At 52.9% G+C, this 12,736-nt stretch overlaps 2 protein-coding genes across 2 annotated transcripts; one reads left to right on the plus strand and one right to left on the minus strand.

The window, feature by feature from the left end:
- Positions 1 to 20: 20 nt before the first annotated feature.
- On the plus strand, positions 21 to 8,097 carry PSV08DRAFT_371346 (srebp cleavage activating; the record flags this gene model as incomplete). Its single annotated transcript, XM_014226958.2, has 8 exons — positions 21 to 1,156; positions 2,232 to 3,141; positions 3,189 to 3,304; positions 3,355 to 4,300; positions 4,370 to 5,740; positions 6,693 to 6,848; positions 6,945 to 7,056; positions 7,106 to 8,097. 8 exons carry the CDS (start codon positions 21 to 23, stop codon positions 8,095 to 8,097), a joined length of 5,739 nt encoding a protein of 1,912 aa, XP_014082433.2.
- Positions 8,098 to 8,699: 602 nt separating this feature from the next.
- PSV08DRAFT_203107 (fungal-specific transcription factor domain-containing protein) lies at positions 8,700 to 12,274 on the minus strand. Its single transcript, XM_014226956.2, has 4 exons — positions 11,829 to 12,274; positions 11,503 to 11,778; positions 10,941 to 11,467; positions 8,700 to 10,765 (listed from the first exon to the last, which is right to left on the minus strand). Exons 1-4 carry the CDS (start codon positions 12,172 to 12,174, stop codon positions 9,050 to 9,052), a joined length of 2,865 nt encoding a protein of 954 aa, XP_014082431.1. The 5' UTR covers positions 12,175 to 12,274; the 3' UTR covers positions 8,700 to 9,049.
- Positions 12,275 to 12,736: the final 462 nt, after the last annotated feature.

A 12,736-nucleotide genomic window follows, 5' to 3' on the forward strand; every position in this document is an offset into this window, starting at 1 on the left:
CAAAACAAGGTCTCACAAAAATGGCAAAGACGAAGCCAGCCGACCGCAAGGCGAAGAAGAGCGCAAAGTCTGGTGTAAAAGCTAGCACATCGAAACCAAAAGTTTCGGCTGAAGACCTCTTAATCCAGGCGGCTACTCTTCTCCAAACATCACAGCCAGAGGAAGCGCTCGTCGCCGCACAAAGAGCGCTCAACTTGGTCCAGCCTGGTACCTCGAAGCCTTCGGCCGCCGCGCTTCCCGCATTGAACCTCCTCGGCGAAATCAACGTAGAGTTGGGCGACCCAGACTCTGCGCGCGAAGCATTCCAAGCCGCCGTTATCATTGACCCCGAAGGCGCACACGATGGAGCAGAGAAATTTCTATGGATGGCACAATTAAACGAAGAGGGTGGTGCAGAGAGTGTGCGGTGGTTTGAAAAGGGCATTGAAGTACTCAAGAGGGAAATTGGTGGACTGGAGGGCAAAATGGCGAAGAACAAAGAGATTGCAGAGTTGGTGGAGGAGAAGAGGCAGAAGGTTGCGAATTCGCTCTGTGGTATTGCTGAAGTCTACATGACGGATTTGTCGTGGGAAGACGATGCAGAAGCACGGTGCGACGCGGCAGTCACCGAAGCACTTCTTTTTGCGCCAGAGAATCCGGAGCCTCTGCAGACACTCGCGTCCATCCGAATTTCGCAATTGAAACCCGATGAGGCAAGATCCGCACTAAGACGAAGCATGGAGCTGTGGAAGGACCTGGACCCAGATGACGCCAAGGTTCCCGACTATTCTCTTCGCATTAGTCTGTCCCGCTTGTTGATGGAGGCAGAAATGGAAGACGAGGCAATTGAGGTGTTGGAACGGTTAGTGGGGGAGAACGACGGCAGTGTCGAGGCGTGGTATCTAGGTGGCTGGTGCTTGCATTTGTTGGCGGGAAAGCAAAAAGCCAAGGGAGAGGAAAAGGTCACGACGTCACTGCTGCGTGCTAGTCGGGATTGGCTGGAGAATTGTCTCAAGCTTTACGCTATGCTGGAGTACGAGGATGAGCGATTGAAGGAACATGCTGATGAGCTGCTGAGAGAATTGAACGATGTACTCGGTCCTTCTACCGGTGCCGAGGAGGAGGAGGACGAATGGGAAGAGGACGACGGGGACGAGGATGAGGACATGGACGAGACGTGAAGTTTTGGTAGCGCATGAGGAGATGCGATGCAAGGCACAAGAGCCAGCGACTATGGGCAATGGCTATGGACAGTGGTTACGGTGAGGGCTTTAGAAGGGCCGCCCGTCGCAGTTGGCCACACGACGGACACCATGGCGGAGGCGCTCCGTTCCCGAGACGGAGGGAGTGTTTCTACATTAGGCCGAGGAGAAGCTGACACGGCGGGCATGTGTTGTGAGCGCTCTGTTTTTTTTCTTCTTTGGATATACCCCGCCCGCAGCAGGGGAGGCAAGCGGATGGAAGGTATGTTTATGTACCAGTACGTAGACCAAGCTTGGGCGTCAGCATTCAGGGCCTTGGTGTGCCTTGGTCCCTGCAGGCGACCAGGGTGGCTGTCAGTGTAGCGACGACAGGATGAAATTCACAGATAGAAGAAAGCAGGCTGCATTGCTTCTTCGGGCTCGACGAGGCCTGACCCGCGGGCGTGGCCCAGGCGTGGACCAAAGGAGCTCTGGATTCGCGGGCAAGGGCAAAAGGGCAGCGCATGTGTGCAGAGCTGGGGCAAAGGCGCAAAAGGGCAAGGGACCCAGTGGCGATGGCGCTTGTCGTTGTAACACCAAGCAGCGATCGAGGCGATGAGACATGGCCGGCGCTTGGCAACGAGCAGAAGGCTGCCGGAACCGCGCGAGCGCCACGGACAGTCAATAATGCTCGTCGCGACCACCCCTCAATGTCCCCACGAAGAGAACGACTGAAGCCGCGCCATCGCCCTCTGTCTGCTGCGCATGTCCACGCCCGCTGCCCGCTGCCTCGTAATCCCTCCCGGTCTTGGTCCTGCTCTCTCGTCCCGCGCCCCATCCCCGACCGATGAACGGGGCGCTCGCACCGCGCACCCTTCCACAGCTGAGTGAGGCCTCGCCGTCGTCGACTTCCAGCCCGGGCATGCCCTTTGCGAGGCCCTGCGGACCCGAATGATCTGGTATCTCCTCTATCCGCTGCGTGGGTGAGTAGTAACCTGCACCCCCCGTCCAGCCCATTCATGTAGTACATGCGCGTCCGAGGCCATGCAATGCTAAATGCCCGTCTCGCAGTACGACTGAGCCACCACGCCTATCCACATCGCACCCCATCCGCCGCGCATTCCAGGCCCATGGCACCGCCACTGCCCGCCATTGGCTGCTCTCCATCTTCGTAACCATTATCATCTCCGTCCTCCTCTGCTACCAGGCTGTCTTCCAGGCGGACAGTTCCGCCGCTGCCGGCCTCCGCAATCTGCCCAAGCATGTCTGGACTTCCACCACCCAGATTGAGGGAGAGCGCATCCCCGATGTGATTGTGCGCCAGGTCTGGGTCCATGGCGACTATATGAAGGCCATCGAATTGCCCGTGCTGCGCCAGGCTCTGCATGTTCAGGAAGTCCTTATCAACGGAGGCTTCAACAAAGATGCCGACGACGGCGCAAATGCCCTCCGAAACACTCTCGCCAGCACCACTTCAGGTTGCATGGCTGCCGGACCAGAGGAGAAGTGGACATGGCACTCGCCCTTGATGTACTGGAACTGTTCTCGGACCGCCCTAGATGACGATGGCGACTTACTCGGCACCATCAACGCACACACACGCATGCGCACGCCCCGTAACATCACGCTGCGGCCCAGCACGGTTTTTGCCGGAAAATCTTTCTCCAATACCAAGCTTCGTGCTGCCGACGCACTGGTCATTACACTTTTCGATCAGAACAGTTCAAGATTAGGGGCTACATGGGATGCGAGAGCACGCACTCTGGCCGAGGAAATATCCGCCGATTGGACCATATTCCCCCACGACGGCCAAGTTACCCGCAACCGACTGTTCGAGTTCAGATTCAAGCCCATGACTCTGAACGATGACCTATTTTTGGCGGCTTCATACCTTGTTACCGCAGTCTACGTGATAACGAGAATGAGGCAGTTGCGAGCAGTCAAAAGCTGGTTTGGCTTGCTCATCACCATCTATATGAAGGTAAGCGGCCTCTGCACCCCTATATTTCGCTGCTAACCCCCAGCTAGATGGCTGTGTGTGTAATCGCTAGTTTTACCCTTTGTACATATCTTGGAATCGATCTGGCACGGATCCCCCGGCCATGGCTTCCTGTAGTAGTTTTTTGTTTCGGTCTTGGGAATATGTATGTTCAAGAATGGTTGGGCGCAATGGCAATTACTAACTGACTGCCAGATTTCGTTTGATTAATGTTGTACTGGAAACACCGCCAGAGATGCCTCCTCACCAGCGCATCGGTAATGCACTCGGTGAGGTTGGCCATCTGTCTGTTGCCATTGCATTTCAAAACCTCGCACTATTGTACCTCTGCTCCCAGCTTGTTACGCCCTGGGTCGCAGACTTTTGCGTTTTCGCAGCCGTCACACTCGTATTCGACCTCGTCTTCCATTTGACCTTCTTTATTGCCGTTCTCAGCGTTGATGTGCAGAGGATGGAACTCTCCGACTCTCTGGATCGCATTAATCTCAGCCAAAGCACCAAGAACAAACAGGCCGAACGTCAATCCTGGCTTGGTGCTCTGAGAGAGGGTACGCTGCCGTTGAGCACACGCTTCGCAGGGACTGTAGCCATCTTCTCCGTTATTCTTGCCGTCAATTGGCATTTCTTTGACAGCAGTGACAAACTACTGTCCTTCAATACGCTTCGGCAAAGTTTTACTTCAAGAAGGCGGAAACGTTCCATCGACACAAGCTGGAGCCAGCCGCCAATCAACCAGGCTAGGACCCCCGCCGATTGGCTTCGGCTCCAAGACCACAATACGGCTCGAGAACTGTTTAGTTTCATCAAACCTGGAGCCCAAACATTTGTAGCTCGCATATACAACCCCATCCTGGTCGTCTCCAAAGGAGCACAAGGACGTGACCGGCCGCAACCACCTTCGTCCCTCATCGAAGGGCTTCGCCGCTTTGCACATGGACATGCTTTCCCAGCAGCTTTGATTACTGTTACACTCATTGCCATTGTAGCCTTGTTTATGAATTACCTTCTCTGGACAGGTCTTCCAATGGGAGCAGAGGAAAACGATGATGTAGAAACAGAGTTTTCAGTAAAGACATTGCCAACGCCACAAAACTTGGATGTTGCCCAGTTGGCTGGTTGTCCAAAAGGCCATCTTGCAAGTGTATCGCTGGATAGGAGTACTGCGATATGGCTACATGGCCGTGGGGGCTACCTGCATACTACCTTACAGACGGCATCGATGAAGCCTAGGCTCTGGCCCATCTACGCTACCGCTATCGACGATGGCGGAAGCATGCTAGCGATATGCGGGCAAACTGGGCAGATTGGTCTATGGGATATCCCTGCATCACGATTTCTTATGTTCCCACTAATCGACATTCGGGGGCAGGCGCCAATACGCTTCAGCTTTGTTACGCTCAGGACGCGAACGGATGCAGAGAGGCTATATCTTATCATTGTCAGCCCAGATGGACACTTGACAAAGCTGGAAGCACGCACAGGCATCCACCACACCAGGCGTATTGCCACCAGCTCAATCGTATGCAGCTCAATATACACCTCGGACAAAGGGGATACTAGCCTAGTCTTTGTGACCAAGGCTGGCGAAGTGCACATACTGTCACTCAAGCAGGAGGATAACTACACGTCGGAAGTGGTTGCAGGTCTGGATCCGGGCCCACCTCCTGGTAGCAATCCTGCAAAGATACGGTGTATATATGCTGTCCCCAGCCTCGGGGTCATGTTTGCGCTTCGCGACGAAGAGGCGGAGATTTTTGACTTTTCCAGCCGCGCGCTGGTTCACGCATTCCAAATTGGCCATGTGCGTCCACACTCGTTCAGAGTGCTCCACTCTGTACGACGCGTGTGTCAATGCGGAGCCCCTGCGGTCAACTCACTCTCTGTGGCATATGCAGAGCACAGTGCAAACCACATGGTGATGCAGACCTTCAGTCTGGACGATAAGACGACTTCACAGATGTGCCTTGGAAAGCCGCTAGACCGGGAAAAGCACAAATGTCGTGGTCTCGAGTGCGCAAAAGAAGCGGTCTATTCTGTCGAACCGGCTGGGGTGTGGGAGTCGACAGAGGCGCAGAGCGTAATTGGAGTCCGAAGACGCACACAATTGGCTACACCGTCATCGACTCATTCAGGCGCAGAAGAGAACTACGCAGGTGTTGATGCAGTGGCGCTTACGTCTGCATTGAAGCAGCGTGCTCAACGCCAGGGTCACGTGAACCTATCAAGACTCGGGGATGGAGCTTCGACCAAGATAGACCGGATGGATAGCTCATTCGAAGATTCCGACGCATGGGAGGTTTGGACACTTTCGACAGCGGGCGACTTCCGCTCAAGACCATTGGTGCCCGACGATGCGGATGATGCAGCGGCCGAGTCGTATGAAGATGAGTTGTTTGTAGCAGCACCTGGTCCGATTGTCAAGCTAGGCAAGCGCAGTATTGCAGTGGGATTCGGCAATACAGTCAAGGTGGTTACGCTGGGCAAGGAGTCGTTTGACGGCCTGACGAGTATACAGAGCGGTGCCTTGGACATTGGTCTTGGCTCATACAAGTGGAGAGCGCGGAAGGCGAGTGGAAGAAAGGTGCAATAACACAACGGCACTGATAGGACTCAGGGCCCTTGAAACAGGAATCGCGGTGTTTATATTATGGATATACCCTATGTGCGCATTAAGCGCAGCGTTTTAGATGGCAAGTTACTTGAGTTGATGAATGGACAAGATACATATGTATGTTTCCTCGATACAGAAGGTGGTTTCCCAGCTACCAATCGGGGCCGTCAAAGGCTTCCCACTGGCGAGATGGCGAGTGACAAGCCCCGCAGTCGACGTGTACACGGGCATGGGTGGGTGGGTTGCATACAACGGTGTTGAATGGATGTAGATGTAGGCGGCGGTGCAAGACTGATGAGGACAGACGTCATGGTGGCTGTTGAGCCAGGAACAGGCACATGTGCGTGGTGCGCCAAAGCAGCGGGATGTAATCCATCCTCACCACATCAGGCCACGCAATCATCAAAACCAACGACGTCAGCATCAACGATTATGCTGGAGAAAAAGAAAAAGAAAAAGGCAAACACTAGATAAGCATTCAGACGCCTCGGTCTCGAGATACAAGTGGGTACATAGTATGGAGTTGTGGGTTCCAGCTGGTGTGGCGCTAGGAGACAGGGTCTCGGGACTTGTGGCGCTGCTTTGCGGGGCTACAGGGGCAGGAAAGAGCGCCCACGCGACTTCCCAGAGCGGCACCGCCTAGCAATTGACCGCACTTGACTTTACCTGCCTTTCCTTACCGCGGCGCCCTCGTCTTTGCTCTTCATTCCTTTTTCACCGCCCAGCACCCTCCCCTTCTGCTACCTCCCACATTCGAATTACCAGGTAAGCCTGCCTACGACCCTGCCCAGTCGCTGCTTTCCATCCCCTGTCGGCCTGGCTTCTTCACATGCAATTAACGCCGCTGGCGTATGTCAAGCCTGCACTGCGCATACAGGACTGACGATGCACCAGAACCACCGTCACCATGAGTAAATCTCAGTCGCCCTACGATTCCCTGCGCAACATTCCGCAGTACTACGATTACGCGGATTCGCATAACTCGGCCCTCGCCCTGATACTCGCTCTCCGCCCAGAATGGAAAGATTCAAAGGACACAATTGAGTTTGTCAGGTTCACAGATGGAATCACAAACACGGTATGTACACATACACACATACAATTGCTCGTGTGCATGCTCTTGCGACCGCCCCTGCTGCCCCTTTATGTGCGCACGGCTAAGACTACGGTGTAGCTTCTCAAGGCGGTGAACAAACTACCCGGCCTATCAAAGACCGAAGTCGAGGACGACGCTATCTTGCTGCGCGCATATGGCAAGGACACTGACGTCCTCATAGACCGCGAGAGTAAGTGCATGTCGGTAACATGCTGTACAGCGCTAAAACAAGGTTCTAGAGGAAGCTCGCTCTCATTCGCTGCTTGCCCGCCACAACCTTGCCCCGGCTCTCTACGCCCGGTTTGAAAATGGTCTCCTATACAAGTTCATTCAAGGCACTGTGTGTACGCCTGCCGACCTGCGTCGGCCAGAAGTATGGCGAGGGGTAGCTCAGAGGTTGGGAGAATGGCATGCCACATTACCTATTTCGAGTATTAGCAGCATATGTCCTGCGCCTGCCCAACTCACTTCGCAAAACAACAAGCGTGAGTCTCTGGCTGCCATGGCCACACTCACACCAGGCAAACCCATTCCGAATCTGTGGACTACTATGCAGAAATGGATCCTTGCCTTGCCGACCAACACCACTGCCCAGTCGGAGAGGAAAGATGAGCTGATGCAGGAACTCGAAAGTCTGATGCAGATACTTGGTGACACGCCAGGAATCGGTGGCTCCAATCCGTTTGTCTTCGCCCATTGCGACCTCCTCTCAGGCAACGTGATCATCGAGCCCTCGCCGTCTTCCGCCTCAGCCTCTCGTCGGTCCAGTGTATCTAGTTGCTCCGACGAGCCTGAGACGGCGGCTTGTGTTTCCTTTATCGACTACGAGTATGCTACGCCTGCACCTGCTTCGTTTGACATTGCAAACCACTTTGCCGAATGGGGTGGTTTTGAATGCGACTACAGCGCTATGCCCACACGCACCATCCGTCGCGCCTTTCTCCGCGAGTATCTGCGCAGCTTCAGTACACACCAAAACAAGTCGTATAACGAGTCTGAGCTTGATCAGTTGTTTGAGCAGGTTGATTTGTTCCGTGGTGTCCCTGGTTTCTATTGGGGTATTTGGGCATTGATCCAAGCACAAATCTCGCTCATCGACTTTGACTATGCTAGTTATGCTGAGATTCGACTAGGCGAGTACTTTGCGTGGAAGAAGGCTTACAACGGGCAAAAGGAAGAGAAGAACGAGCGCATGGTTCTTAGGGAGAAGGTTTGGGCTCAGGAAGAGTAGATTACGTTCGTCTTCCCGGCCACAAAAGAAGGAGGGAAAACAACAATGAGATGCTGTTGGTTCAAGGCTAGAAGGAGCGGAAACTCATCATGGGATGAACTCATCATGGGAGGGCGCTGGGGTCGCTCGTCATCTTTCTCTCTCTCTTTTTCTTCTTCTCTTTTCCCCCAATCTCTAGCAGAGCACCTACCTTGGTCTTTTCGTTCAAATATCACGCTCCCAATCTTATCTACTACTTATTTAATGTCAAAAGAGAGAGGAATGATGAAAGAAAGAAGGATAACTCATAATATCATCGTTAGATTCATGTTTTCTGGATCAAGGATTTTGTCCTTTTTGCATATTACTATCAATGACAGGATGTGTATAGTGCTGATATGGTTAAAGCCAAGGAATTTGTTTTGCACCCATTTTCGGGCCCTTGTGGCTGCTTCGTTGGCTCATGACAAGCAGCATACCTGGTGAATTATTGTTATATGTTAGCTTTCAGATCCATACACATCTTAGAACCAACTAACCCGAGAGAAGACAAGGCATGGTACGATGTGAAAAAGAGAGGAAACTAGTCAAGTCACATAGAAAGCGCGAGTGTATACGAAGATGAAATAATGCTCTTCTCATATGCTTCCGAGAAAAACTAGTAGCTGAGAAAACCAGAAAAATACAATCAAAGCCAACCTAAACACAGACCTCGAAATGGGTATATATATACAAACCAAGTCGTAAACTTTTGATTTCCTTCCCTCATGTTTCATTTCCCATATCTTCTATTCCTTTAAAAGAAAAAAAAACCCCCCCAGAATCCTCTTTCAATAAAAAGGAAAATAAATGTAACGAAAACGAAGGGGCATTAATATCGTAATAATGGCCGAAGACTCAAAAGACGAGGAGAGAAAGGAAAAAAAACTTTTCCTTCACCCTCTCTCTTACGCTTCAACGGAAAAAAAAATCATCATTCCGCGGCAACAAGCCAATCGACATCACCAAGCCCCATATTTCCTGCATTGCCCGAATCAAGCGTCACATCGTCAAAATTATACGATTCACCAACGGCTTCCATATTGAGTAGTTTATCAAAGTCGCCGTCGTCAAACTCAGTGTTGAGGGGTAAGCTGGAAAAGAGCATTTCGTTGTCTTGGTGGTGGTTGATGTTGGAGAAGGCGCTGAGGTCGAAGGCACTCCACTTGTTCATGTCGGACATGTCGTGATGGCTGTGATGGTGAGAGTTTGAGGATAGGCCTGCTGTGGCGGTTACCATGGGGCTTTCTTGCGAGATGGTGATGCTGGACATGTGCTCGTGGTCGGAATCCGGGGGTGTGGAGGCGAGGAAGGTTTCGAGGCGGCGGGCGACTTCTTCGTCGGTCACATTTGGTTCGTTGTTGTGCTTTTCCAGAGCGTGCATGTTTGTGGTGCCGTGGTCGGGAGGTGGTGTGAGAGCTGAGGGACGGACGGTTTGTGATGTTGCTGATGTGATGGCTGTTGATGCTTCGTTGACGAGATCTAGTCGTCGGCCTGCGTCCACGAGTTCTTCTACTGTCCTTGCGGGTGCGCTCTTGGCCACGGGTGAAGTTTGGGTGGCTACGGGGGCAACGTGAATGCCTGCTTTCCGGATTGCAGCCTCAAGGAAGGCTACAGAGTAGTCAGCAGCGGCATAGACATCCCGCAGTTGACCCATGACGGCCATGCACTGGCAAAAGCCTCGTAGGGACGATCGTCGTGTTTCCTCTTCTGGCGCCTTGATGTCAAGCAAGTGGATGATAATGGCCGGAAGGAGAACAGTGACACCAGTCGTTGGCAGATACCTGACGAGACCGCCTTGTTCAAGTCGCTGAGCAATCGATGTAATTGCTGAAGCTGCGCGGCGAACATTGCGGCGTGAAACATCAAGAAGTTCGGGTTCAACGTTACTCTTCGTTGGAGCGCCCGCTGGACCACCTTGTGAGTTTGGTAGAACCTGGGGTCGATGCAGCGCGGACAATGTAGTGAAGAAGACCATGTGCAATAATGATCGTGCAAGGTCAATAGCTGGAACACCGCTTGGTTTGTCCGTATACTTTGCCTCTCCAGGCAGCTCAGTCACCCATCTCTGTAGATCCTCATCACATGCTTTGACTTCACTCGTCTCAGGATCCAGCTTCTTGGGAAGCAACATCATGGTTGTACGGTCATTTTGGAGGCCCTGGTTGTTGTTGAGCACGCAATATTGCTTGGACAGAACATGCGAGATGCACAAACACAGCCTGGCCTTTTCAATGCATAGAATGGCCAACTGTCGTTGCGCATCTACATCTCTGGCAACACGACAATCCGCTGGAAGGCATGTAACATCATTCGGCAGAGGCGAAAGCTCAAAATCGTCCAGAGTAAGCATTGGCACGTCAAAGTCCTCGCTCTTTATCCTTGTAGGTCGGCGCATGCCGAGCGCAATAAGCCGATCTCGCATGTAAGTTGACCACCATATTCGCTTCCATAGCTTGACGCGCTTGCTATCAAGGTTGGTGTTATCAGGGTTTCGGTGTAAGCCGATGGTGTGGGCAATAGATGTCGCAACACCCATCCAATGCCAGGTGTCTTTCTGGTCATCAGGAGTCTCATAGTAGTATGTCAGCAATAGCAGTGCCTGGACCAGCGAGACACGGTCGGATTCGTAATCAAAGTCGTAGAGAATCTGTCACATGGTTAGCTTAGGGCTCAAATCTCATCAAGCTTGTAGTAGCCCAATTAACGTCATCTAGTATGGGGTCGGAAAGTCGGTGTATAAGCATGCTGTCCAGTTGTTGCGGACCGATTGGGCTGCTGCAACACGCCAAGCCGCATGGTGAAAGAAGGGGTTTTGAACTTACCCTAGTCTTCTGGAAAAAGTCCTTGCGGGCATCCTTGCGTGAAGTATAGCCCGCAGCGCGCAGGTGTTCCATATCAACAAATGCCGACCCTGCAAACATGACTGCTTGATACAAGATCAAACTGACTTTGCCCTTGCGTTCGTCTCGGCCGTCTACCATGATAAGAAAGTCATGGAGGTCCAGTAATGGCATGTACGGATGAACAAATTCCACGTAGGCGCGCAGCATCTCGCTACGCAGGGTTCCCCGAGGCACATTCAGGGCACCCTTCTTCTCCAGATACGAAATCTCATCAAGCCCGATTTTAGACGGGAGAGGCTTGATAAATCTTGGAAGCTCGCCAGGCGCAGGCTTCTGCGGTAGGCTTCCGAAAAATGGAGCTCGCGGCTCAGTGGAAAAAGGCGAAAATGGTAGATTTGGTAGGTTGTTGATCTGCGAGGTAATGGAAAGCCGGCGCCGCATATCCGACATGGATGCAGAGGAATTGACACGATGGCCATGGCTTTGGTCTGGGATGTGCGTCAGTGCTGTGCAGACAAGGTTATAGATAGGTCCCACACACATATCGAGTGAGGAACGTGCTCGTCTCGTCTTGATTCCGCCTCATGTGACGCTCGCGCTGTGGCTGAGTTTAGTCCCTGGGAACCGTCTAGAGCGTCACGCGACGCAATTTTGCGAGTGGCATTTCCTGAAGAGCTGGTGCTTTCTGTGCCTTGGTCGTCGTCTTTGCTCCATTTCCTATTTGTGGAGTCAGCACGGCGTGCATAGGTCAGAATTGGCGTAGCGGCAGTTGTTGGCTGCACGCGACTGTTGCACAGGCTTGACATGCCATATGCGGCTAGGCTAGCGGTAGCGACACCTCAGCCGACTTTGCATGCCGGTGCTCACTACGACATTGCATATCGGAGCCGACGATCTCCAACTGCCGCGCAGGTCGCAACCGGTGGGAAATTTGGAAAAACCGCATTGAAACAGAATGTGACACTGACTTTTTGCGCCTGCTTTCCGATACAATGCATTCGACTTCATCTAGTCTGCAGTTTGTGCAGGGAGCGCCATGCTCGGTGACATTGCATCGCACCTTGCGAGCTCGACAGCACTGACATGCCTTGGAAGCCCTCCTCTTGACCGAACGACCGGTTGTGTGACCATCGAGGCCTGCCTGGGTAGCTTTGCGTTTTGGTGCGTGAATATCACTGTGATGGTCGGATGGCGACGCCGAATAGTCAGACATAGTTGCGGAGTGCTTGTCGTCTGGTATATCTATTGCAGGGCACGGAGGTATCTGGGGAAAGAAAAAAGAAAAAAACGTCAAGAAAAGTCCGATCACGCGTGAGGGGTGTCGGGGGCAGGCAAAGATTATAAACTCGTATTTAGCAAGAGTGGATTACACTGCCAGGGCTAAGCCGTGTGCTTGGACTCACAGACAAGCGGCGCTTCACCTGGTACGATTTGTCCCTCATGACGCCGCCTCCGTCCCCACTGGGGATCGTTAGCTGGTACCCCAGTCCCCCAGATGCGGATGGCCGGCGCTTTATCCTTGGCGATTTAGGGCGTCAACGCTGGGGTCGGAAGCCATCGGGACAAAGACCATTCTTGGGACAGCAGGTGTTTGGCAGCGTCGGCTGCAAGCCCCAATCCTGAGGTTCGAGCAAAAAAGATACCGCGGTTCATGTTCGCATGCAAAGCCGAGCGTGTGCTTGGTGCCACGCCCTATGACCTGCGGGCTTGTGAATGCCAACTGTTAATTTCTCCCTCACGTCAACGAGCAAAACAGCCGTCCCATGCCCACGCCG

Source organism: Bipolaris maydis (assembly GCF_028858645.1).
Source record: "Bipolaris maydis strain C4 unplaced genomic scaffold PSV08scaffold_7, whole genome shotgun sequence".
In the NCBI taxonomy this organism is placed as follows: domain Eukaryota; kingdom Fungi; phylum Ascomycota; class Dothideomycetes; order Pleosporales; family Pleosporaceae; genus Bipolaris; species Bipolaris maydis.

Bases quoted from the DNA above. Each gene is read 5' to 3' on its own strand.
- PSV08DRAFT_203107 (XM_014226956.2), bottom strand. From the start codon at position 12,174: ATGTCTGACTATTCGGCGTCGCCATCCGACCATCACAGTGATATTCAC. The intron at 11,779-11,828 runs GTGAGCACCGGC...CCGCTAGCCTAG, and splicing joins CTCCGATATGCAATGTCGTA to CCGCATATGGCATGTCAAGC. The intron at 11,468-11,502 runs GTGTGTGGGACC...TTGTCTGCACAG, and splicing joins GCACGTTCCTCACTCGATAT to CACTGACGCACATCCCAGAC.